Here is a 27,400-nt window from a genome sequence, read left to right on the forward strand (position 1 = left end):
TTCATTCAAATGTATGCGTGATCCACTCATGTATGTTTATAAATACCTTGTGTCAGTTTAGTTCTATCACCAGCAGATCAAAGGATACGATTTGAAATGCAAGTTAGGGGGTTTGGCTGAACGAACCACACTGGCTATGCGAGTCCCATTCCCGATAGTGATTAATCATTAACCCACAGGATTTAATACATGTCTGTCTGTCTGTCTGTCTGTCTGTCTGTCTGTCTGCCTGCCTGCCTGCCTGCCTGCCTGCCTGCCTGCCTGTCTGTCAATCTATTTGAAAATAGCAGATCTACAATCTCACAAGCAGAAACACGAGCAGATTCTTGTAAGCGTTTCACGTCATGGGTTTTATTTTGAAAGGTCCTACCGGCCGCCAGGGGGCGAAAACACAATGTTCATGTTCAACATAATGCATTTTATTTTGAAAGGTGAGAGCGGAAGTCCTCTGTCTATCTGTAGTGTGTAGCTTGTGTTGCGTTGATGTTTTAGCGTCGTGAACAAACAGACAGATAGAGACCATTAAATACAATTAATTAAACCATTAAATACATTTAATTAAACCATTAAATACATTTAATTAAACCATTAAATACATTTAATTACACTAAGAAAATATACATAAATTAAACTATAAAATAATCTAATAGCAGAAGAAGCTGGAACTTAAAGCTGCAACATGAAATAATGAATCAACAATAAGGTAATGTCTGTCTGTCTGCCTGCCTGCCTGTCTGTCTGTCTGTCTGTCTGCCTGCCTGCCTGCCTGCCTGCCTGCCTGCCTGCCTGCCTGCCTGCCTGCCTGCCTGCCTGCCTGTCTGCCTGCCTGCCTGCCTGCCTGTCTGTCTGTCTGCCTGCCTGCCTGCCTGCCTGCCTGCCTGCCTGCCTGCCTGCCTGCCTGCCTGCCTGCCTGTCTGTCTGTCTGTCTGTCTGTCTGTCTGTCTGTCTGCCTGCCTGCCTGCCTGCCTGCCTGCCTGCCTGCCTGCCTGTCTGTCTGTCTGTCTGTCTGTCTGTCTGTCTGTCTGCCTGCCTGCCTGCCTGTCTGTCTGTCTGTCTGTCTGTTAAGGGGGTTCCAGGGGACCCGTACCCTACTTTGAAAACCACTGAATAATTGATATTTGAGCCATGTAAGAAATAGCAGATCCACAAGCTCACTACGACGCACTGTGAGCTTGTAGATCGGCTGTTGTTGCTATTTTAGTGTGACTCTGTACAACAGATAATATCTGTAATATTAACTATACTATATAACTATATATATAACTATACGTTACTAACCCTAACCCAGATAACCTTTTATTATAATAAAAGGTTACAGATTGATTGATTGATTGACATTTTTATTAGGCAAAAGAATGTAAAACAACACAGTTACATTTATAATGCTTTTGTCTAAAAGGTCCGGCCAAAAAAGTCCTTGCGGACTTGTTTCCGTTGGGGTCCTTGAATTAATTTCATAGTCATATATAGTAGCAACCAAACAGTTCAAAAATCAACATGAAAAGATATTAACTATATAACTATATATAACTATACGATACTAACCCTAACCCAGATAACCTTTTATTATAATAAAAGGTTAAAGATATTAACTATATAACTATATATAACTATACGATACTAACCCTAACCCAGATAACCTTTTATTATAATAAAAGGTTACAGATATTAACTATATAACTATATATATAACTATATGATACTAATCCTAACCCAGATAACCTTTTATTATAATAAAAGGTTACAGATATTAACTATATAACTATATATATAACTATACGATACTAACCCTAACCCAGATAACCTTTTATTATAATAAAAGGTTAAAGATATTAACTATATAACTATATATAACTATACGATACTAACCCTAACCCAGATAACCTTTTATTATAATAAAAGGTTACAGATATTAACTATATAACTATATATATAACTATATGATACTAATCCTAACCCAGATAACCTTTTATTATAATAAAAGGTTACAGATATTAACTATATAACTATATATATAACTATACGATACTAACCCTAACCCAGATAACCTTTTATTATAATAAAAGGTTAAAGATATTAACTATATATAACTATACGATACTAACCCTAACCCAGATAACCTTTTATTATAATAAAAGGTTACAGATATTAACTATATAACTATATATATAACTATATGATACTAATCCTAACCCAGATAACCTTTTATTATAATAAAAGGTTACAGATATTAACTATATAACTATATATATAACTATATGATACTAATCCTAACCCAGATAACCTTTTATTATAATAAAAGGTTACAGATATTAACTATATAACTATATATATAACTATACGATACTAACCCTAACCCAGATAACCTTTTATTATAATAAAAGGTTACAGATATTAACTATATATATAACTATACGATACTAACCCTAACCCAGATAACCTTTTATTATAATAAAAGGTCATAAGTGGTTAAATAAGACTCATTCATTTATTATAAAATAATACATTTAGCAGACTTTATTAGTCTGTTAAATGTAAACATCACAACTTTATTTAGTCTGTTAAATGTAAACATCACAACTTTATTAGTCTGTTAAATGTAAACATCACAACTTTATTAGTCTGCTAAATGTAAACATCACAACTTTATTAGTCTGTTAAATGTAAACATCACAACTTTATTAGTCTGTTAAATGTAAACATCACAACTTTATTAGTCTGTTAAAGGAGAGATCCGGACATTTTAAGTGTTATCTTTGATGTGTCGCTAATCACTCACCATCATTGAAATGGACGTTGAGTTATTCCAGAGAGTCCCGTGTCATGCAGTCTGGCGACCCCCTCCGTGGCATAATGGGAGCCTGTGTACGAGTGAAATTCGTCTATTATAACCGATGCAAAGTTATTTTTTTCTCTACTACTGCTCATTGTGGAGTCTCATGATACTCAAACATGCACTGAATGTCACGCACGAGTTATCGTTCGTGCAGAACTAGACGACGCTGGTTGCTTACTTCTTCCACAGAACCTGGCGTCTGTGGAAGAAGTAAGCAACCAGCATCATCTCGTTCTGCATGAACGATAGTTCGTTCGCGACATTCAGTGCACGTGTGAGTATCATGAGACTCCACAATGAGCAGTAGTAGAGAAAATACTAACTTTGCATCGGTTATAATAGACGAATTTCACTCTTACACGGGCTCCCATTATGCCAACGGAGGGGGTCGACAGACTGCAGGACACGGGACTCTCTGAAATAACTCAACGTCCATTTCAATGATGGTGAGTGATTAGCGACACATCAAAGATAACACTTAAAATGGGCGGATCTCTCCTCACCATCACAACTTTATTAGTCTGTTAAATGTAAACATCACAACTTTATTAGTCTGTTAAATGTAAACATCACAACTTTATTAGTCTGTTAAATGTAAACAGTAAGACAGGTACAGTAAGACAGGTACAGTAAGACAGGTACAGTTAGACAGGTACAGTAAGACAGGTACAGTTAGACAGGTACAGTAAGACAGGTACAGTTAGACAGGTACAGTAAGACAGGTACAGTAAGACAGGTACAGTAAGACAGGTACAGTTAGACAGGTACAGTTAGACAGGTACAGTTAGACAGGTACAGTTAGACAGGTACAGTAAGACAGGTACAGTTAGACAGGTACAGTAAGACAGGTACAGTAAGACAGGTACAGTTAGACAGGTACAGTTAGACAGGTACAGTAAGACAGGTACAGTTAGACAGGTACAGTTAGACAGGTACAGTAAGACAGGTACAGTAAGACAGGTACAGTTAGACAGGTACAGTTAGACAGGTACAGTAAGACAGGTACCTGTCGGTACAGTAAGACAGGTACAGTTAGACAGGTACAGTTAGACAGGTACAGTAAGACAGGTACAGTAAGACAGGTACAGTTAGACAGGTACAGTTAGACAGGTACAGTAAGACAGGTACAGTTAGACAGGTACAGTTAGACAGGTACAGTAAGACAGGTACAGTAAGACAGGTACAGTTAGACAGGTACAGTAAGACAGGTACAGTTAGACAGGTACAGTTAGACAGGTACAGTAAGACAGGTACAGTAAGACAGGTACAGTAAGACAGGTACAGTTAGACAGGTACAGTAAGACAGGTACAGTTAGACAGGTACAGTAAGACAGGTACCAGGTGTAAATTCGATGATGATCATTAGTTGTTTTTTCTTGTTTGATCTCCTCCCCCTGACCCCTGACCCCTGACCCCTAACCCCTCCTCTTCTATCCTGAGTCATCCCAGACTTAATCTCTGAAGAACAGATTCAGAGCTGCTCTACTGAGTCTGTCCAGGGCCCCGTTCAGAACGTGTGAGCGTTAGCTTACAAGTGGGCGTGCCTTAAGATCAGGAAGCAGGCCGCGCTTTACCCAATCAAATGTAGTGGGCGGGATTTACTGTCTCTGTGCTCCCTTCCCACTGAAAACAAACCAAAACTCATTTAACAATAACGTCCTTGAAGCAGTCAAAACCACGGAAAGATATTCACATTTTAACTTGCTCTTTCATCATAGAAACAAGTGGGCTTATAACCAAAACCATCCATGAATGGTCCTGGGACCATTCACAGGCTGTGGAACAGCCTGAAATTATTATTATTATTATTATTATTATTATTATTATTATTATTATTAAACCTATTATTAATGTGTTTCATTACAGTCTAATGGAGTCCAGTCTGCAGGTGACGATGAATTCTCCAGATCCAACCTGGACTCTTTCTATCAAACAAGAACAACCAGAACTCAGTCTAGACACCAGTAAGTTTATAATTATATTGATAAATATAATGTGTCCCGGCGTGCTTCAGTCTTCTCTCAGGGGCTTATTTTTCAGCATTGCAGAAAACCCTCAGATATATATATTTTTTTAAATCTAAAATGTGCTAAAGCCAAGGTAGCAATCCGGTAATATCAGGCTACATTTCACTTAAATGTCAGAGCTTAAAGGGATATTTCACTTTAAAAAACAAATGTGGTCATTTTATCGTCTACTCAGGCTTTTGTGAGCCCCCCAGACAGTTTTTAACTTGCTTGATTCACTATTTAGATATTTGATATTCATTATTCATTTTTAATATACATTTTATGTGAGCCCTTCCTATACAAGCCCATTGTGTACCTCAAACTCCATTTTAATGTTAGATTCATCAAAAACACCCATCCTTGGTTCTGGTGACTCATCCTGCCCTCCTAATATGTGAGGGGTGTTTTTTTGATTGCTTTTTTTCTTTTCATTTATTATTTTTTGTATTGTATTTTTTTTTTCATTTTCCAAAAGAAATATTAAAAATAAATGAAAACATTAATTGAGAAAACACTGTCTCCTCATGTATTAGAAGGACAATATCAGTCACCAGAACCAAGGACGGGTGTTTTTGATTAATGTAACATGTTAAAAATGGAGTTTGAAGTTACAATGGGTTTGTATAGGAAGGGCGTGTCTGATAAAATGAATATCTAAATACTGAATCAAACAACTGTCCGGGGTGCTCCTAAAAGCCTGAGTAGACGATAAAATTACCCAATAAAAAAAAGTGAAATATCCCTTTAAATCAACATGTAAATATGAGATAAATGCTTTCATGACTGAAATGAAGCATCTGTCCAGATCCGCCGAGAGTTGGCCTAGAGTTGGCCTAAATGGCTAATAGTAAGCTAATTTCATTGCACTTACCCACTGTTTGCAGTCAATCGCGGCAATGTCCGTCCTCCATTACTTAGCGACCCGAGTCGCGTTCTTATTCCTGTAATTTTCGTGTCATGTACAATACATCTCAAAGAAACAATTATTAACCACGTTATGGTGTTATAAATAATGACTTGACTTAACAACATCAAAGAAACAATTATTAACCACGTTATGGTGTTATAAATAATGACTTGACTTAACAACATCAAAGAAACAATTATTAACCACCTTATGGTGTTATATAATATAATATATACATTATTTAATAATATGTACATCCCAAAGAAACAATTTTTAACCACGTTATGGTGTTATAAATAATGACTTGACTTAACAACATCAAAGAAACAATTATTAACCACGTTATGGTGTTATAATGACTTGACTTAACAACATCAAATAAACAATTATTAACCACGTTATGGTGTTATAAATAATGACTTGACTTAACAACATCGGCAGCGTCTTCTTTTCTTGAGCTCCGGTCTGAGATTGGCTATAGCTGATGATGTAGTCGGAAGTGTTTTCCTTCCGTAAATAGCAGATCTACAAGCTCACAACGCATCATGACGCGTTGTGAGCTTATAGATCGGCTATTTTGGTTTGATTATTATTTCTACAGCGGTCTCAAACTTTTACTCAAGTAATTTAGATTTTTAGGACTTAGTATTTATATTTATAACTTTCACTACGTTTCAAAGACAAATATTGTACTTTTGACTCCACTACGAATTAACCACTTAAGCACACGTTTTACAAATCTATACTTCACTTTCATAAAAGCTAAAATGTGAATTAATATTAGCATATTTTAGAGTAAATGTGCTTGTATAGTCATTTACATTTTAGGACTCAATTAGACTTTATGAGAGTGTACAAATGGAACCAAATGGACCCAGTTGGGTAATTTTTTCATGTAAGGTATACATTATGCCAGTCGTGAAAAGGGGCGAGTCTGAGTTGAGTCTCAATTCTTTAAGGGTCGAGTCTCAAGTCTTTAATGGTTGAGTCTCAAGTCTTTAAGGGTTGAGTCCGAGTCGAGTCTCAAGTCTTTAAGGGTTGAGTCTCAAGTCTTTAAGGGTTGAGTCTCAAGTCTTTAAGGGTTGAGTCCGAGTCGAGTCTCAAGTCTTTAAGGGTTGAGTCCGAGTCGAGACTCAAGTCTTTAAGGGTTGAGTCCGAGTCGAGACTCAAGTCTTTAAGGAGCGAGTAGAGTCTCAAGTCTTTAAGGGTTGAGTCCGAGTCGAGTCTCAAGTCTTTAAGGAGCGAGTAGAGTCTCAAGTCTTTAAGGGTTGAGTCCGAGTAGAGTCTCAAGTCTTTAAGGGTTGAGTCAGAGTAGAGTCTCAAGTCTTTAAGGGTTGAGTCCGAGTCGAGACTCAAGTCTTTAAGGAGCGAGTAGAGTCTCAAGTCTTTAAGGGTTGAGTCCGAGTAGAGTCTCAAGTCTTTAAGGGTTGAGTCAGAGTAGAGTCTCAAGTCTTTAAGGAGCGAGTAGAGTCTCAAGTCTTTAAGGGTTGAGTCCGAGTAGAGTCTCAAGTCTTTAAGGGTTGAGTCCGAGTCGAGACTCAAGTCTTTAAGGAGCGAGTAGAGTCTCAAGTCTTTAAGGGTTGAGTCCGAGTCGAGTCTCAAGTCTTTAAGGGTTGAGTCCGAGTCGAGTCTCAAGTCTTTAAGGGTTGAGTCCGAGTCGAGACTCAAGTCTTTAAGGAGCGAGTAGAGTCTCAAGTGTTTGTCAATGAAATAAAAAAATATGTTCATACTGTGCCAGCAATAAAAATAAAATAAAAAGTGCTTGGGAAGCGAGATACAGCCTTTTTCAGTTATAAGTTAAACAAGGAGTGGATGGAGCTGCAAATCTTCAGATAATGATATCTTGCGTTTTGAACATAAAAGAAGAAAAAAAAGAAAAGAAAAAGGTTTAAAAACTCGGGATAACTCGTTCTGGCACTGAGGGCATTCAGAAAAAACTCGGGATAACTCGTGGCTTGGCACTGAGAGAGTTAACACATTGACCGCCAGAGGTGTTTCTAGAAAGGGCTGTAGCCAGTGCCAGCCATTTTGACCATTCTGACTCATCTTTGAGGACCCACAGAATATTTCTGCTATGACTATGAACACATGGAATATCTCAAAACAAAAACAAAGATTAGAATCTCTTCTTTCATCTGGAAAAGAAAGTGAGTTGATAGCATGTTTTTTTTAGCTAGAGGTAGTTGAATACAGCTTGTTTTCACCAAAAACGGCCCTTTTTTCTTAGATTCAGAGTTATGAGCATTTTAGTGAAAGAAACACGCTTAGAGACAAAAATGATTTAAAAAATGTTTGACATTTATTTTGCGCCTTCATTGACATCAGTCATGTAAACAATACTTGTTTATAAAAAAATAAAAAATAAACTGCTTTTGTACATTTATAGCTCTGTTTCACTCCAAAGTGAAAAGCTTATTTCAGCTCATTTCAAACAAAATTTCAACTCAAGTTATATACATCAAATAATAAATAATAATAATAATTCAAAGTTGAAAGTGAGCTCTTCAGTGGTTCTCAACCTGTGGATCGGGACCACAACGGTCCCGATCCACAGGTTGAGAACCACTGAAGCAGTGATGTCAAAACCTGCAAATTCTAAAGGGTGCCAGGTATTTTGTTAAGAAACAAGCAACCAGGTTTATGAAAACAAAGTAAGATATGTGTTGTACTACGACTATGTCGATCTGAAATTGACTAATAGTCCACACAGCAGTTTATTATATAATATTATAAAACATATTAGGAAAATAGCCGATCTACAGGCTCAGAGGTTGTGAGCGAGCTTGTAGATCGGCTATTTTCACGGCAAACACTGTGATACACACACGCGCGAGCGTAGTACCGTAGTCCTCTCCAATGGCACGGATCGTGGCATCAGTCAATGATGACGGAGCGATCAGAGCAGACCCGAGCAGTAACGTGCTTTGCTTGAGAAACAAGCAACCAGGTCTATGAAAATAAAGTAAGATTTGTGTTGAGTACCACTACTATGTCGATCTGAAATTGACTAACAGTCCACACAGCAGTTTTTTATATAATATTATAAAACATATTAGGAAAATAGCCGATCTACAAGCTCAGTGGCTATTTTCACAGCAAACACGGCAAACACACACACACACACACACACACACACACACACACACACACACACACACACACAGACACAGACACAGACACAGACAGACGCGAGCGTAGTACCGTAGTCCTCTCCAATGGCACGGATCTATCCATATAACGGAGAAATAAACCTTCATCCACGGAGTCACAGCGACGTTGAGGCACGCGGGCAGTCCCATAAAACCCTCGTGCACGTGGATCGTGCTCATCTTGGTGAGTTTTTCTTCATTTGTTTTGCAAACAACAATGATGGCGGAGCGATCAGAGCAGACCCGAGCGGTAACGTGCGCGTGGACGGCTTACCGCCTGTCCTGCCTGTGTAACTGCCTGGTCGGCGTGTGTGCACACACGAGCACGAGCACGAGAATGTCACGTGGACACGCTTACGTCGTCTCTCCATCACGGGCAGATAAGAGCCAAGATGTGTAAACTTTCGGCTTGGGTGTAGGGTCAGGAACAGTTCATGCCCGCGCGCACGAGTGCACGTACGAACGCGAAAATTTCGCGAGCACACGCTTGCGGCTTGCCCCGCCTGCTCTGCTCACAGCCTAGTGTAGAGAGTCAGAGCGTGCTTGGATACATTTTTTATCCGAGTGGAGTGGCGGACCCCTGACGTTGTCTCGACTTTTCTTGATCTCGGAGGGGTCAAGTGTCGGTTTCTTCAGGAGGGGGGTTACTCCGGCAGTCTTGAAAGCAGAGGGAAAGTAACCAGACGTCAGAGATGTGTTAATAAGGTGGGTCAAGAAGGGAAGAAGTTCAGGTGCAGTGGACTGCAGCAGAGTGGATGGGACCGGGTCTATCAGCCGTGTGGATCGGCCAGAAGGACCCTTGAGTGATTGCCTCGTCACTCAAGGGTCCTTCTGGCCGATCCACACGGTCACGACTTTTTTCTGTTCTGGCCCCACAGTGGTGGAATGAACTTCCCACTGATGTCAGGACAGCAGAGTCACTGCCCATCTTTCGCCGCAGGCTGAAAACCCACCTCTTCAGGAATCACTGCCCTTCCTCTTTGCCTGGCCTACTTGTTGTTAACTAGTTGTACGAACGCTTGTTTTATTGTTGTATTGTTTTATTGGATCTTGTTTAGTCGATACAATTATTTGTTTTAGCTCCTGCTCATTTGATTTAGCTATTTTGTCTCATCTGTTTAAGAAAGTAGGTAGCTGATATATTGCACTTTTACCTTAGCGCTAGGTATACTCTTGGTTGCTTGTTTTTGCAGAAAATGCACTTACGACTTCTGGTGATTTGTAGTTTTCGTTCCCTACCTATGTTGAATACACTTATTGTAAGTAGCTTTGGAGAAAAGCGTCTGCTAAATTACTGTAATGTAAATGTAATGTCTAGGGAGCATGAGGTGGGGTGACTAGAGGTAACAAGGAGAAGGACCTCGTTAGGGGAGAGGGGAGAAAAGTGGGATAGAGAGGGGGAGGGGGAGGGAAGAGGAGTAGATGAAGGTAGAGAGGGAGGGGTGGAAGGCAGACGGGTGTGGGTAGTGCGTAGGGCACCAGCCATGAGAGGAGGGAAGGAGGATCGGATATCGTTCACCTTCTTGTCAAAGAAGTTAGCAAAATCGTCAGGGAGGAGGGACGAGGAGGGAGGAGGGGGTGGTGGTTGCTGGAGAGAGGAGAAAGTTTCAAAGAGTTTTTTAGGGTTTGAAGCAAAAGCCTGAATTTTAGTGCAAAATAAAGCAGCTTTAGCAGCTGATAGAGAGGAGGAAAAAGTAGAAAGGAGAGATTGGAAGGTAAGAAGGTCCTCCGGGAGGTTGCCATTTCTCCATTTGCGTTCAGCCGCTCTCAGGCTCCGTCTCTCAGTTAGCACTGAGTCCGACAACCAGGGGGCAGGTGGAGTTTGGCGTGCAGGCCTGGTGGTGAGAGGACAGAGATGGTTGAGAGAAGAGGATAGAGTAGAGAAAAGAAGATCTGTGGCGGTATTAGGGGATAGAAGAGCGAAGGATTCAGGGGCAGGGAGAGCAGAAAGAACAGAAGAGGAAAGATCAGTGGGGGAAAGTGAGCGAAGATTGCGACGTGACGAAACCATGTGGGTAGGGAGGGACTGTGTGGGGGGAGAGGAGAGAGAGAGAGTAGAACATGAAGTAGTGATCAGATAATTTCTTACCCTTTTCACTGGAAAGAGGAGTGACGGACAGGTTAGCAGTAGAGCAGCATCTGGTGAAGATCAGGTCCAGTTGGTTGCCAGCCTTGTGGGTAGGAGGGGATGGGGAAAGAACTAGGTCGAAGGCGGTGAGAAACGAAAGGAGTGGGTCTAGCTAGTCGGGAGGTTGAAGTCACCCAGAAGGATGAATCCAGAGCCATCGACAGGGAAGTGAGAGACTAGATGGTCCAGCTCCTCCAGGAAGCCACCAGCAGGGCCTGGTGGGCGATAAACAACTGCAATGGTGAGCTTGACTGGATGAGAAACAGTGACCACATGAAATTCAAAGGAGGAAGGAGAAAATTGTGACAGTGAAACAGGAGAGAATTTCCATTTTCTGGAAATTAGCAGACCAGCACCACCACCTTTCCGCACGTCTCTGGGAGTGTGAGAGAAAGAGTACACGTCTGACAGAGCCGTGGGCGTAGCAGTGTTTTCTGGTTTGATCCAAGTCTCAGTTAGAGCAAGGAAGTTGAGGGAGAGCAAGGATGCGTAGCCTGAGATGAAAGCAGCTTTGCCTTCCACCACAGCCGAGTGGCAATTCCAAAGCCCCCCTGTTACCACTTGCTCAACGTGAGCTGAAAGAGTAGGATAGATGAGATTAGTGGTGTCGCGACGTCTGGGTGTGACCCAGCGTTTGTGTGACCACCAGGAAGAGGAGAGGACAGGAATAGGAAGAAAACACATTGTAGATCACTTAAACATATACACACTATACACTACTATATATATCACTATACAATGAAGAAGCACCTCAATGTCGAAGGTTGTTCATTGACTAAGTCGGGCTTTGACAAAGTCGCCTGTTGCCTTTGTTCGCCTGGCCTTTGTTTGCTGGCCGCTTGAAAGCTGACGCTTTCAGAGCTGGTGGTATAAGGCCACTTCAACTGATTGCTAATCGTCTGCCAGGAGTGGAGGCCCGCCCCCCACAATTAACAATGCAATTGTTGGGTTGAAACTCAATTTCAATAGGTATTCCACAAAGACAAAGTGTCCAGATATTACCAAACAATAGGCTTCTGATTAAAGCTTGATACTTTAAGCAGGGAACAAACTACTAGCTACCTGGAAAATAAGAAAAGTTATACTCAAGACTAACACTAGGTGAGGCAAGGAGATCAGAGTCCCTTCAGAAGATAAATACACACTAGGAGAGGTAGATGTATGTATAAAACATAATGTACGCAGCAGGATAAATGATTTGTTTAATGCATCCTTTCTTAAGAATATGGTTCAGCATCTCTGACAGCTGTCAATCACAAATTCAACTGAGATGTAATTTTCCAGAAAGAAGCAAGAAGAAGGAGAAGAAGAAGAAATAATGTAATGAACAGGGTAATGACATATTTTTGATTGAATACTATATTAGTCATGTAAACAGGACGAGGTACAGTCAGACATTAAGGCACAAAATGTATTCAATTCATCAACATAGCATACAACTTTTACACAGTAATACATGTCATCAACAAATACAAAACACTAAACACTATATGAACAAAGGAGAAAAAGTAAAACAACAGCAGTGAATGACTCCTCCTTTTGATGGGAATTAACCTCCCAGTGTGGTCTCCTGATAGATGTTTATACATTAACCTCCCCTTATGGTCTCCTGATAGATGTTTTATACATTAACCTCCCCTTGTGGTCTCCTGATAGATGTTTTATACATTAACCTCCCCTTATGGTCTCCTGATAGATGTTTTATACATTAACCTCCCCTTGTGTTCTCCTGATAGATGTTTATACATCTACCTCCCCTTATGGTCTCCTGATAGATGTTTTATACATTAACCTCCCCTTGTGTTCTCCTGATAGATGTTTATACATCTACCTCCCCTTATGGTCTCCTGATAGATGTTTTATACATCTACCTCCCCTTGTGTTCTCCTGATAGATGTTTTATACATCTACCTCCCCTTATTGTCTCCTGATAGATGTTTTATACATCTACCTCCCCTTATGGTCTCCTGATAGATGTTTATACATCTACCTCCCCTTATGGTCTCCTGATAGATGTTTTATACATCTACCTCCCCTTATGGTCTCCTGATAGATGTTTATACATCTACCTCCCCTTATGGTCTCCTGATAGATGTTTATACATCTACCTCCCCTTATGGTCTCCTGATAGATGTTTTATACATCTACCTCCCCTTATGGTCTCCTGAGAGATTTTTTTAAAGAAACCAGTGATTCACCTTTAATGCAGTTAATCCTTTAATACACGTCGATCGTAAACGCCGTCACAGTAGATCCCAGTAGATCCAAGTAGATCCCAGTAGATCCCAGTAGATCCAAGTAGATCCCAGTAGATCCCAGTAGATTGCAGTAGATCCCAGTAGATTCCAGTAGATCCCAGTAGATCCAAGTAGATCCCAGTAGATTGCAGTAGATCCCAGTAGATCCCAGTAGATTGCAGTAGATCCCAGTAGATTCCAGTAGATCCCAGTAGATCCCAGTAGATCCAAGTAGATCCCAGTAGATCCCAGTAGATCCAAGTAGATCCCAGTAGATTGCAGTATATCCCAGTAGATTCCAGTAGATCCCAGTAGATCCCAGTAGATTGCAGTAGATCCCAGTAGATTGCAGTAGATCCAAGTAGATCCCAGTATATCCCAGTATATCCCAGTAGATTGCAGTAGATCCCAGTAGATCCCAGTAGATCGCAGTAGATCCCAGTAGATTGCAGTAGATCCCAGTAGATCCCAGTAGATCCCAGTAGATCGCAGTAGATCCCAGTAGATCCCAGTAGATCCCAGTAGATCCCAGTAGATTGCAGTAGATCCCAGTAGATCGCAGTAGATCCCAGTAGATCGCAGTAGATCCCAGTAGATCCCAGTAGATCCCAGTAGATCCCAGTAGATCCCAGTAGATTCCAGTAGATCCCAGTAGATTGCAGTAGATCCCAGTAGATTGCAGTAGATCCAAGTAGATCCCAGTATATCCCAGTATATCCCAGTAGATTGCAGTAGATCCCAGTAGATCCCAGTAGATCGCAGTAGATCCCAGTAGATTGCAGTAGATCCCAGTAGATCCCAGTAGATCCCAGTAGATCGCAGTAGATCCCAGTAGATCGCAGTAGATCCCAGTAGATCCCAGTAGATCCCAGTAGATTGCAGTAGATCCCAGTAGATCGCAGTAGATCCCAGTAGATCCCAGTAGATCCCAGTAGATCCCAGTAGATTCCAGTAGATCCCAGTAGATCGCAGTAGATCCCAGTAGATCCCAGTAGATCACAGTAGATCCCAGTAGATCCCAGTAGATCCCAGTACATTTGTGTATTGCGCCATTCATTTCAATGAAAGGTAGCCGACACTCTGGCTCTGGCATGAAGCCCAGTCTGGTATTTGTTGAAGCCGTCCTGTGAGCCAATCAGATCTCAGTAAAAGTGTGGATTAGTCTAGAGAGGGAGGGGTCATCGTATAACCCCTCAAATGATTGAAAGTGGACTGACCCAGACTACTAGGCTACGTTGGCTCGGTGGCTGACTGTACACTGCACTCAGTCTGTGAGCGACAGACAACATGCAAACAACATTAATGCTGTTTTGCTTGACCAGCCGGTTCAGCTTGGTATGGACCGACGCTTGGTTATTAGTCTTTGGTGTGACAAATACTCACAGACAAAACTGTGAACAATTCTGTGTCCAAATGAACAAACTGACATCATAATTTGACGGTAGAATTATGAGTTGAGATAGTTGGTTTTGTATCAAAGCCTTTCCTCAGTACTGACCAGCTGTCAGTTAAAATGCAGGAGGTGTTTACATTACATTACATTACATTACATTACAGGAGGTGTTTACATTACATTACATTACATTACATTACAGGAGGTGTTTACATTACATTACATTACAGGAGGTGTTTACATTACATTACATTACATTACAGGAGGTGTTTACATTACATTACATTACATTACATTACATTACATTACAGGAGGTGTTTACATTACATTACATTACAGGAGGTGTTTACATTACATTACATTACAGGAGGTGTTTACATTACATTACATTACATTACAGGAGGTGTTTACATTACATTACATTACATTACAGGAGGTGTTTACATTACATTACATTACATTACAGGAGGTGTTTACATTACATTACATTACATTACATTACAGGAGGTGTTTACATTACATTACATTACAGGAGGTGTTTACATTACATTACATTACATTACAGGAGGTGTTTACATTACATTACATTACATTACATTACAGGAGGTGTTTACATTACATTACAGGAGGTGTTTACATCCTACAGCTGGAGATTGTTGAAAATCATTGCGACATTGAAAAAACAGAAAATCAATCAATGAACAGAATCTAAATGTGAATATTCATTGAAATGTGTAACTCAATATGCATTGAAGAGGGGGCACGGTGGCGCAGTCGGTAGCGCTGTCGCCTCACAGCTAGAAGGTCCTGGGTTCGATTCCCGCTGGGCGCTGGGGGCGTGTTCTCTCCTCCGCGTCATCAGTGCCCACACCCTAGGTGGGGTTGGCGAAAGGGCCTTTCTGTGTGGAGTTTGCATGTTCTCCCCGTGTCTCCTAGGGTAGGTACCCTCACAAAAAACATGCAGTAATCCTGGTCACTATACTGCCTCCCCCTGGCCAGCCGGGGCGCCTGATGGAGGGGAAGGGAACTGGTTGGAATAACGTGTTCCTTCCACGCGCTACGTCCTACCAGGGAAACTCTCCCCTGTCAGGTGACAAGAAGGTCAGACGGCTCTCATGCATTGAAGGAGGCATGAGCTCGGCCCTGGCCTCCCTAGGTTGGCAGAGGGAAGGTAGTGCCCAGGATTACACGCTTAGGCATTGGCACTAGGGTGAAACAATAGGGGTTACCAAATCGTGGGATAAAAAATTAATTAAAAATTGAAGAGAAGATATCAGTATCAATTTATTTCATGTCCCTGTGAGTTTTATTTTGTAAACAAATCCTAATATTTTGGTATTTTTATAAATGTTTTCCTAATATTTTGTCATTGATTACACAGCTATCCGTGTTTATTCTTACTGTATTGAGACTACTATCCTTTGTGTGGGTGTACGCACATACTGCCTGTCAGAAATAGCAAGAGTAAATATGATAATGTCTTAGTCGTGGTAAGTGTTGTTTAGAACATCATTTATAGAGCTAGAGCTCGGCTCATATCTTTATATAATATATTATTATATATCTTTATTATTATTATATATATTATTACATATATTTAATAGATGGTGTCAGGACAATCTACATTATGTTGGCAGAGTAGTAGAATGATAATTTATCTGGTGTTGTGGCTGTCACTCACTTTGGAGAAGTAGAGGTCAGGTATGAGGGTATTGAGGGGACTGTTGGTCAGGTATGAGGGTATTGAGGGGACTGTTGGTCAGGTATGAGGGTATTGAGGGGACTGTTGGTCAGGTATGAGGGTATTGAGGGGTCTGTTGGTCAGGTATGAGGGTATTGAGGGGACTGTTGGTCAGGTATGAGGGTATTGAGGGGACTGTTGGTCAGGTATGAGGGTATTGAGGGGACTGTTGGTCAGGTATGAGGGTATTTAGGGGACTGTTGGTCAGGTATGAGGGTATTGAGGGGACTGTTGGTCAGGTATGAGGGTATTGAGGGGTCTGTTGGTCAGGTATGAGGGTATTGAGGGGACTGTTGGTCAGGTATGAGGGTATTGAGGGGTCTGTTGGTCAGGTATAAGGGTATTGAGGGGTCTGTTGGTCAGGTATGAGGGTATTGAGGGGTCTGTTGGTCAGGTATGAGGGTATTGAGGGGACTGTTGGTCAGGTATGAGGGTATTGAGGGGTCTGTTGGTCAGGTATGAGGGTATTGAGGGGACTGTTGGTCAGGTATAAGGGTATTGAGGGGTCTGTTGGTCAGGTATGAGGGTATTGAGGGGACTGTTGGTCAGGTATAAGGGTATTGAGGGGTCTGTTGGTCAGGTATGAGGGTATTGAGGGGTCTGTTGGTCAGGTATGAGGGTATTGAGGGGACTGTTGGTCAGGTATGAGGGTATTGAGGGGTCTGTTGGTCAGGTATGAGGGTATTGAGGGGACTGTTGGTCAGGTATGAGGGTATTGAGGGGACTGTTGGTCAGGTATGAGGGTATTGAGGGGTCTGTTGGTCAGGTATGAGGGTATTGAGGGGTCTGTTGGTCAGGTATGAGGGTATTGAGGGGTCTGTTGGTCAGGTATGAGGGTATTGAGGGGACTGTTGGTCAGGTATAAGGGTATTGAGGGGACTGTTGGTCAGGTATGAGGGTATTGAGGGGACTGTTGGTCAGGTATGAGGGTATTGAGGGGTCTGTTGGTCAGGTATGAGGGTATTGAGGGGACTGTTGGTCAGGTATGAGGGTATTGAGGGGACTGTTGGTCAGGTATAAGGGTATTGAGGGGTCTGTTGGTCAGGTATGAGGGTATTGACTTGAGCGGACTGTTGGTCAGGTATGAGGGTATTGACTTGAGGGGACTGTTGGTCAGGTATGAGGGTATTGAGGGGACTGTTGGTCAGGTATGAGGGTATTGAGGGGACTGTTGGTCAGGTATGAGGGTATTGAGGGGACTGTTGGTCAGGTATGAGGGTATTGAGGGGACTGTTGGTCAGGTATAAGGGTATTGAGGGGACTGTTGGTCAGGTATGAGGGTATTGAGGGTACTGTCCCTTTTAATGTAATGTATTTAATGTAATGAACAGGTTTGGATAATTGAGTCATTAATAATAATTATTATTATAATTTGTATTGCCACATTCAGTGAATCTCAGTTATTGTTTTAAAGATTATACTTTTATTCACTATGTTCATTAAAAAGTCTAAATCTTGAAACACACTATGATGATGTTTTTTCTCCTCCTAGACTCCCTGCACCTTCCTGACTGTAAGGAGGAGGATTCTCCTGGAGAGCAGAGGAACCAGGAGGAACCAGCAGCTCCTCACATTAAAGAGGAACAGGAGGAGGAGGAGGATGGATCAACCATGACATCACTAGCAGTGAAGACAGAGGCTGTAGCCTGTAGCGCCTCCACTGAACACATGAAGCTACAAGCTGATGTAGAGGACTGTGATGAGCAGCTCCTCTCCTCACACTGTTCTGAATCTGACACTGAAGACAGTGATGAGTGGGAGGAGTCTGGGTCAGCCAGTCACGTGGGGGAGGAGGAGCCATTTAGTTGCACGGTTTGTGGCAAAAGTTTTAATCAAACAGGAAATCTGAAGAGACACATGATCATCCACACAGGAGAGAAGCCGTTCAGCTGTGCGTTTTGTAGCAAAAGATTTAATCTGAATGAGAGTCTGAAGAGACACATTATGATCCATACGGGGGAAAACCCCTATAGTTGTACAGTTTGTGGGAAACGATTTAACCAGATTGGAAGTCTGAAGTTGCACATGAGAATACATACGGGAGAAAAACCCTTCATCTGTACAGTTTGTGGGAAAGCCTGGGGTGAAAAGGGACATCTTACAAAACACATGAGGATTCACACAGGAGAGAACCCTTTCAGTTGTGCAGTTTGTGGTAAATGTTTTAATCGAAGTGAAAGTCTGAAGATGCACATGAGAATACATACAGGAGAAATGCCTTTCAGTTGTAAAGTTTGCAGTAAAAGATTTAACCGGAATGAGAATTTGAAGAGACACATGAGGACTCATACTGGGGAAAGACCCTTTAGCTGCACAGTGTGTGGCAAAAGCTTTAATCAAAGCGGAAGCCTGAAGATGCACATGCTGTCACACACAGGAGAAAAACCCTTTAGTTGCACAGTTTGCGGCAAACATTTTAGTGTAAAGCAGGTTCTAAAGAAACATATGTTGATTCATACAGGAGAAACACCTGCAGAATAATAACAATGTGAGCAGCGTGAGGAACGGTGGCTTCACACTTTACCAGACCAGCCAAATAAAAGATAAAGGTTTAATGTAGGTCTGGGACTCGATTAAGACAAATAATCTAATTAATTATAGGCTTTGTAATTAATTAATCGCAATTTATCACATTTTAATCGCATATCAATATTTGACCTGAGAACAGTGAAAAGCATTTTTTTCAAATGGATTTTGTCTTTAAGTCTTTAAGTACATTTATTCAAGAACTGTTCTTAAGTACAATTTTGAGGTATGAAGTATTTCCAATTTCTAATACTTTTACTTCTACTCCAGTAACTCCACTACATCTCAGAGGCAAATATTGTACTTTTACTCCACTACAATTATTTGAAAACTTTAGTTACTTTGTAGATTTCGATTATTATTATAAAACATACAGTAACCATGTGAAAATAGCATATCTACAAGTGCAAGGCATTGTGAGCTTGTAGATCTGCTATTTTCCACCACTGGAGGCTGGTAGAGTGTGTTGTTGTTACTGTTGTTTTATAGTAGTTGAATTAATTATTAATAAAAAATCAAATGGACCCTTACAGGTCTGTAACTCTGAGAGTGTACACATGGAACCAAATGGACCCTTACAGGTCTGTAACTCTGAGTTAAATTGAGTATTTTAAAGTGTAGATTGAGGTACTGGGGATTAAAAAGGTATCAAACTGGGGTCCTTGACATTGAAAATGTTGAGAATCACTGAATTAAACTTTATACTGGAACGTCTAAGCTACACTGATAAATCCTCAGTGCTGATTTAACTCTACTAGAGGTTTGGACCGCTACGCCGCCCTCACATCCATCTGACATGGGCTCAAAATAACTGATCTTCAAGCTCACGATGTGCCACACATTTTAAATATCAATAATCAGACGATTATGTTGATTTAATTGTGGGAAGACAACATTGTGATCCCAATTAACTTGTGGTTAATTGTGCAGCCCTACTCTATTCTGAGGATTACATTACATCTACTCTAATTACATTACATCTACTTTAATCTGAGGAGTACGTTACATCTACTCTAATCTGAGGATTACATTACATCTACTCTAATTACATTACATCTACTCTAATTTGAGGATTACATTACCTCAAGAAACCAGGGAGGAAAGCTCTCTAAACATCTTTAAGAAGAAGTTTAAATAACATTTGTTCAATCTAGATTTGAGTTTGCATCTTAAATTGTCGATATGTTGTAATTAATGGTTATGTTTTAGTTTTTAATTTACTGCTCCTTGTTTGCTCTGTATCGTACAACACTTTGCTGATGTTTAAACTGTTGTTTGTCTTTGTGTTTTGCTGTATTGTACAACTTTGAGCTGTTTATTATGTATGTAAAGATCTATACAAATAAAATTCATTATCATAAACTATATAAATAACATTTATTTGTAGAGCATTTTCCACAAACAGTGATAGTCAACTTCACAGTTTAATTAAAACCACACAAAAGCATGTCAATAATAAGATCAAACGTGACCACAGAGCATGATGGGAAGTGGCAGTGTTGGGAAAATGAAAACAAAATAAAAACAGTTATAAAATCATCAGTTGTTTGTATATAATATATATATGTATATATATATGTATATAGTATGTTTATAGGTTAACATGATGCGATGACAGAGTGTGGTCTAGGTTATAGGTTATAGGTTAAAGGTTAACATGATGCGATGACAGAGTGTGGTCTAGCCAACACTAGGCTGTAGACTGCCCTAGCTCATTACATTACATTACAGTCATTTAGCAGCTCATTACATTACATTACATTACAGTCATTTAGCAGCTCATTACATTACATTACAGTCATTTAGCAGCTCATTACATTAGTCATTTATCAGACACTTTTATCCAAAGAGACTTACAATAAGTGCATTGAACATAGGTAGGGAACCAAACTACTAATCACCAGAGGTCTTAAGTGCATTTTCTGCAAAAACAAGCAACCAAGAGTATACCTAGCGCTAAGGTAAAAGTGCGTTATATCAGCTTCCTACTTTCTTAAACAGACAAAATAGCTAAATCAAATGAGCAGGAGCTCATTAGCTCGTCTGATATCTGGTCTAGAGGGGCGGGTTCAAAATCTCCGGATAAGAATTCTCTGGGATCCCATTGGTTCACCGATCTGTCTGTCAGCCCCCGCCCCTCCTCCTCCCCCAATGTGCAGCATTGAGAACCCTGACGTCACAACATTTAGAGCGACGCCCACTGCACTCTGGTTGGTTGGGGAAATTAAAGCTTGACTCCCACTTCCTATGCCAGGAACGTCCACAGGCTGGTCCAGGCTCTTATTTTTTAGCAAAACGCGAGAGAAAATAAAAGCCTGGAGATCGAGGCTAAACCAACACCAACTCAGGACTCCTGAATCGTTGCCCTCCACACTCTCCTATCTAACATGGGGGTCTTGAGCTCTACAGTGTTGTTAGCCCTGGGTTGGCTCCATAGTGTCAGTTTGCTTGCCTCTTCTGACACAGTGCCCTGCCAGCCTCTTCTGACACAGTGCCCTGCCAGCCTCTTCTGACACAGTGCCCTGCCAGCCTCTTCCGGATCGTATCGAGTTCAGAGCTGAGAGCTTTTTCAACCTGCAACCTGTCCCTGTCTGAGACCATTAGAGCAGAGTCATCCGCGAACAGGAACAGGTTGCAGTCAACTCACTGACTTCTTTTCCTCTCAGCACAAACTCACTTAGACTTATACAGCTAACTCATGCTATACAATCAGCCAGTATTAGGTACCGTGCATCAGAAAACAGCACACTTCAACGTGGCTTCTGGTCACTGCAACCTGTGTCAGGTTATACACCCAGCTGGTAACCCTGATCCTCTTTCTTTCTCTCCAATTGAGGAATCCCCAATCAGCAACCATACTCCAGAATGAAAAACTTTGTTAAAGGCATACTAGGTAACGTTTTCAACAAAACTAAAGTTAAATTGTATATCTTTTGTGAGTGGCAAAAGTTTCACAACACCCACTCCATGAATTTCACCCCCGGAAGCCTTTTATTTATATATTTTCTATTGAACGTGGACTGGGGGGACTTTCCCGGGAAAATGACGTTCCTGGCCAACGTCATGACGTCGTGGCCGACGTCCTGGCCAACGTCATGACGTCGGCCAGGAACACCGCAACGGTTTCCTGTTTGGCCAGGAACTACCGCGCTAATAACAAAAAGGAACCTCACGCTGATTTTAAGAGAATGTAGGATTGGAAGATCGAAAAAGAACAGAAAAAGAAAGCACAGCTCATGGTAACTAATGCTCCACTGGCTAAGAGAAACGATCCGTAGATAGTATAAAACAATTAAAAGATCGCTTTTTGAAACGCTTCCGGCTTCCGGTGAAAACGAATGGAATTCTGGGTAATCGAGGACTACGGAAATTGTATGCAGTAACGGTAGTGACCAGCAGAGGTTGCTAAAAATCGTTATTTGTGATTCTGCATTGTACAACTTTAAATAACCTAGTTAACTGTTTAGTTAACTCTTTGTTCAATAAACAAATTAACACTGGAAATCATGTGTTTTTCATTCCTGTCTTTCTAATATTTTTTTTATATTCTCTAGTATGTATATGCATTTAACATAAGTATTTTACCAATTTAGCTATCTATTCATAACAGAAAACATGTTTTAAAGGCATACATTTTTTACTTCAAACTTAACTGTTTAAGAATGTCTTAAACTGTAATAATAATAATGTTTAATAATAATAATGTTTATTGTCCCCAAGGGGAAAATTGTCTTGTATGTATTAGACTAGGGAACTAAGCACTGTGCTACACCGTGTATGTGTGTTTCATTTGATGGCCTTGCTGCCCTGGCATGTGGCCTTTGTGTCAAAAAAAACTCTACAACAGCTTCACTTAGTGGCCCTGAAATAATAATAATAATAATAGTAATAATAATAATAATATATACCTGTCCTGTCCTGAAGTGATGAAAGTCACAGAGAACCCTGGTTTATATCCTGTTCTCTTTCTCCTCCTAGACTCCCTGCACCTCCCTGTGTGTAAAGAGGAGGTTTCACCTCAACAGAAGAGCAGCTCCAGTCTGGTCCAGGAGGAACCAGGACCTCTGCATGTGGTTGTGTTTAAAGAGGAGGATTCTCCTGGAGAGCAGAGGAACCAGGAGGAACCAGCAGCTCCTCACATTAAAGAGGAACAGGAGGAGAATAGATCAACCATGACATCACAAGCAGTGAAAAGTGAAACCAGAGAGACAGAGCCTGTAGCCTGTAGCACCTCCACTGAACACATGAAGCTACAAGCTGATGTAGAGGACTGTGATGAGCAGCTCCTCTCCTCACACTGTTCTGAATCTGACACTGAAGACAGTGATGAGTGGAAGGAGACCAGGGAGGATCAGTCAGCTTTAAACAAACTGAAACCACACAAAAAGACACAACATGTGGAAGGACGGAGGTCGTCATTACGCAACAAGCCGTCCCAGGACCTGAAATCGTCTAAACAAACTCCATCTGTCAGCATCAGGGCTCGTAAAGGAGAAAATCCCTTTAGGTGTGCAGTTTGCAGCAAAAGCTTTCATCAGAGTGGAGGTCTGAAGATACACAAGCTAACACATACAGGAGAGAAACCCTTTGTCTGTGCAGTTTGCGGCAAAGGGTTTAATCAAAGTGGAAATCTGAAGCAACACGTGAGCACTCACACGCGGGAGAAAACCTTTGCTTGCACGGCTTGTAGCAAAAGCTTTGGTGCAAAACACGACCTGAAGAGACACATAAGGAGGACTCACACCCGGGATAAACCCTTTAGGTGTACAGTTTGTGGTAAAGGCTGGGGTGAAAAGGGAGCTTTGACAAAACACATGAGAATTCACACGGGTCAGAAACCATTTAGTTGTAATGTTTGTGGCAACAGTTACAACCAAAAGGGACATCTGAATATGCACATGAGAAAACATACAGGTGAGACACGCTTCAGTTGTACAGAGTGTGGCAAAAAATTTAATCATGGTGGACACCTGAAGAGGCACATGATCATACACACAGGCGAGAAAGCCTTTCCCTGCACAGTTTGTGGTAAAGGCTTTGCTGAAAAGGGGGAACTGACGAGACACATGAAGAGTCACACAGGAGACAAACCCTTTAGTTGTACCGTTTGTGGAAAAAGTTTCTGTCTCCAGAAAGTCTTGAAGAAACACATGGAGATTCATGCTGGAGATTAACGATATTGGTCGAACACAGCGTTGTTCTGATTGTCTACCAACGACAATCAACGATCACAGCCATTAATAATGTAATTGTTTGACCACTTAATCCCTATATGGTCGACTGGAGTTCTCTACTAGTGTATTTTCTGTTTTGGCTCTACATTAAATATTAACACTGAAAATCGTGTCGATTGCGTTGTGAGCTTATCGATTGGCTATTTTCTATGAATGTTTTCCCAGAATACGGATGCTAGGATTTAACTCACATGGTGCCAGAATTATTTCTGGCTATTTCTTCTTTTTTTTTTAAGGTACAGCCTTTTTCAGTTATAAGTTAAACAAGAAGTGGATGGAGCTGCAAATCTTCAGATAATGATATCTCGGGTTCTGAAAAAAAAATTAAAACATTTTTTTATTTTATTTTTTCAAAAACACGTCAAACACGTAATTAGCACGTTGCGCCATAGCGGTAAAACACGTGAAACGCGTCAATGGCACTCAATGAGTTAAGTGGATAAAGAGTATATGTCTCTAGTCACTGGTAAACTGTGTGTAATTTCCTAAACATGGGTTTAGATTTTTAGAATTAAAATTCTCCAGAAGAAAATCCAGTCCATGACGTCACTCCTACAGCCTTATGTTTTGTATTGAATCCTCATAGAGTCACTCCTACAGCCTTATGTTTTGTATTGAATCCTCATAGAGTCACTCCTACAGCCTTATGTTTTGTATTGAATCCTCATAGAGTCACTCCTACAGCCTTATGTTTTGTAGTGAATCCTCATAGAGTCACTCCTATAGCCTTATGTTTTGTAGTGAATCCTCATAGAGTCACTCCTATAGCCTTATGTTTTGTATTGAATCCTCATAGAGTCACTCCTACAGCCTTATGTTTTGTATTGAATCCTCATAGAGTCACTCCTACAGCCTTATGTTTTGTATTGAATCCTCATAGAGTCACTCCTACAGCCTTATGTTTTGTATTGAATCCTCATAGAGTCACTCCTACAGCCTTATGTTTTGTATTGAATCCTCATAGAGTCACTCCTACAGCCTTATGTTTTGTATTGAATCCTCATAGAGTCACTCCTACAGCCTTATGTTTTGTAGTGAATCCTCATAGAGTCACTCCTATAGCCTTATGTTTTGTAGTGAATCCTCATAGAGTCACTCCTATAGCCTTATGTTTTGTATTGAATCCTCATAGAGTCACTCCTACAGCCTTATGTTTTGTATTGAATCCTCATAGAGTCACTCCTACAGCCTTATGTTTTGTATTGAATCCTCATAGAGTCACTCCTACAGCCTTATGTTTTGTATTGAATCCTCATAGAGTCACTCCTACAGCCTTATGTTTTGTATTGAATCCTCATAGATTCACTCCTACAGCCTTATGTTTTGTATTGAATCCCCATAGAGTCACTCCTACAGCCTTATGTTTTGTATTGAATCCTCATAGAGTCACTCCTATAGCCTTATGTTTTGTATTGAATCCCCATAGAGTCACTCCTATAGCCTTATGTTTTGTATTGAATCCTCATAGTCACTCCTACAGCCTTATGTTTTGTATTGAATCCCCATAGAGTCACTCCTACAGCCTTATGTTTTGTATTGAATCCTCATAGAGTCACTCCTATAGCCTTATGTTTTGTATTGAATCCTCATAGAGTCACTCCTATAGCCTTATGTTTTGTATTGAATCCCCATAGAGTCACTCCTACAGCCTTATGTTTTGTATTGAATCCTCATAGAGTCACTCCTACAGCCTTATGTTTTGTACTGAATCCCCAGAGTCACTCCTACAGCCTTATGTTTTGTATTGAATCCTCATAGTCACTCCTACAGCCTTATGTTTTGTATTGAATCCTCATAGAGTCACTCCTATAGCCTTATGTTTTGTATTGAATCCTCATAGAGTCACTCCTATAGCCTTATGTTTTGTATTGAATCCTCATAGAGTCACTCCTACAGCCTTATGTTTTGTATTGAATCCTCATAGAGTCACTCCTACAGCCTTATGTTTCGTATTGAATCCTCATAGAGTCACTCCTACAGCCTTATGTTTTGTATTGAATCCTCATAGAGTCACTCCTACAGCCTTATGTTTTGTATTGAATCCTCATAGAGTCACTCCTACAGCCTTATGTTTTGTATTGAATCCTCATAGAGTCACTCCTACATTCTTATGTTTTGTATTGAATCCTCATAGAGTCACTCCTACAGCCTTATGTTTTGTATTGAATCCTCATAGAGTCACTCCTACAGCCTTATGTTTTGTACTGAATCCCCATAGAGTCACTCCTACAGCCTTATGTTTTGTATTGAATCCTCATAGAGTCACTCCTATAGCCTTATGTTTTGTATTGAATCCTCATAGAGTCACTCCTACAGCCTTATGTTTTGTACTGAATCCCCATAGAGTCACTCCTACAGCCTTATGTTTTGTATTGAATCCTCATAGAGTCACTCCTACAGCCTTATGTTTTGTATTGAATCCTCATAGAGTCACTCCTACAGCCTTATGTTTTGTATTGAATCCTCATAGAGTCACTCCTACAGCCTTATGTTTTGTATTGAATCCTCATAGAGTCACTCCTACAGCCTTATGTTTTGTATTGAATCCTCATAGAGTCACTCCTATAGCCTTATGTTTTGTATTGAATCCCCATAGAGTCACTCCTACAGCCTTATGTTTTGTATTGAATCCTCATAGAGTCACTCCTACAGCCTTATGTTTTGTACTGAATCCCCATAGAGTCACTCCTACAGCCTTATGTTTTGTATTGAATCCTCATAGTCACTCCTACAGCCTTATGTTTTGTATTGAATCCTCATAGAGTCACTCCTATAGCCTTATGTTTTGTATTGAATCCTCATAGAGTCACTCCTATAGCCTTATGTTTTGTATTGAATCCTCATAGAGTCACTCCTACAGCCTTATGTTTTGTATTGAATCCTCATAGAGTCACTCCTACAGCCTTATGTTTTGTATTGAATCCTCATAGAGTCACTCCTACAGCCTTATGTTTTGTATTGAATCCTCATAGAGTCACTCCTACAGCCTTATGTTTTGTATTGAATCCTCATAGAGTCACTCCTACAGCCTTATGTTTTGTATTGAATCCTCATAGAGTCACTCCTACAGCCTTATGTTTTGTATTGAATCCTCATAGAGTCACTCCTACAGCCTTATGTTTTGTATTGAATCCTCATAGAGTCACTCCTACAGCCTTATGTTTTGTACTGAATCCCCATAGAGTCACTCCTACAGCCTTATGTTTTGTATTGAATCCTCATAGAGTCACTCCTATAGCC

At 40.7% G+C, this 27,400-nt stretch overlaps 1 protein-coding gene across 2 annotated transcripts; it reads left to right on the top strand.

The window, feature by feature from the left end:
* The first annotated feature begins 568 nt into the window (after nucleotides 1-568).
* Nucleotides 569-24,209, top strand: LOC308101881 (uncharacterized protein). Of its 2 annotated transcripts, none has more exons than XM_080451411.1 (3): nucleotides 569-703; nucleotides 4,703-4,800; nucleotides 22,905-24,209. In XM_080451411.1, exons 2-3 carry the CDS (start codon nucleotides 4,707-4,709, stop codon nucleotides 24,098-24,100), a joined length of 1,290 nt encoding a protein of 429 aa, XP_080307537.1. In that variant the 5' UTR covers nucleotides 569-703; nucleotides 4,703-4,706; the 3' UTR covers nucleotides 24,101-24,209. The 2 variants fall into 2 exon arrangements, with proteins under 2 accessions (XP_080307537.1, XP_080307538.1); XM_080451412.1 differs by lacking the exon at nucleotides 22,905-24,209 and adding an exon at nucleotides 17,893-18,954.
* The last annotated feature ends 3,191 nt before the right edge of the window (nucleotides 24,210-27,400 follow it).

The sequence above is a fragment of the Gymnoscopelus braueri genome (assembly GCF_963280865.1).
Source record: "Gymnoscopelus braueri genome assembly, chromosome: 2".
NCBI lineage: Eukaryota > Metazoa > Chordata > Actinopteri > Myctophiformes > Myctophidae > Gymnoscopelus > Gymnoscopelus braueri.

Coding starts and splice junctions, on each gene's coding strand:
- LOC308101881 (XM_080451411.1), top strand. CDS start 4,707: ATGGAGTCCAGTCTGCAGGTGACGATGAATTCTCCAGATCCAACCTGG. Junction 4,801..22,904: donor AGAACTCAGTCTAGACACCA/GTAAGTTTATAA, acceptor TTCTCCTCCTAG/ACTCCCTGCACCTCCCTGTG.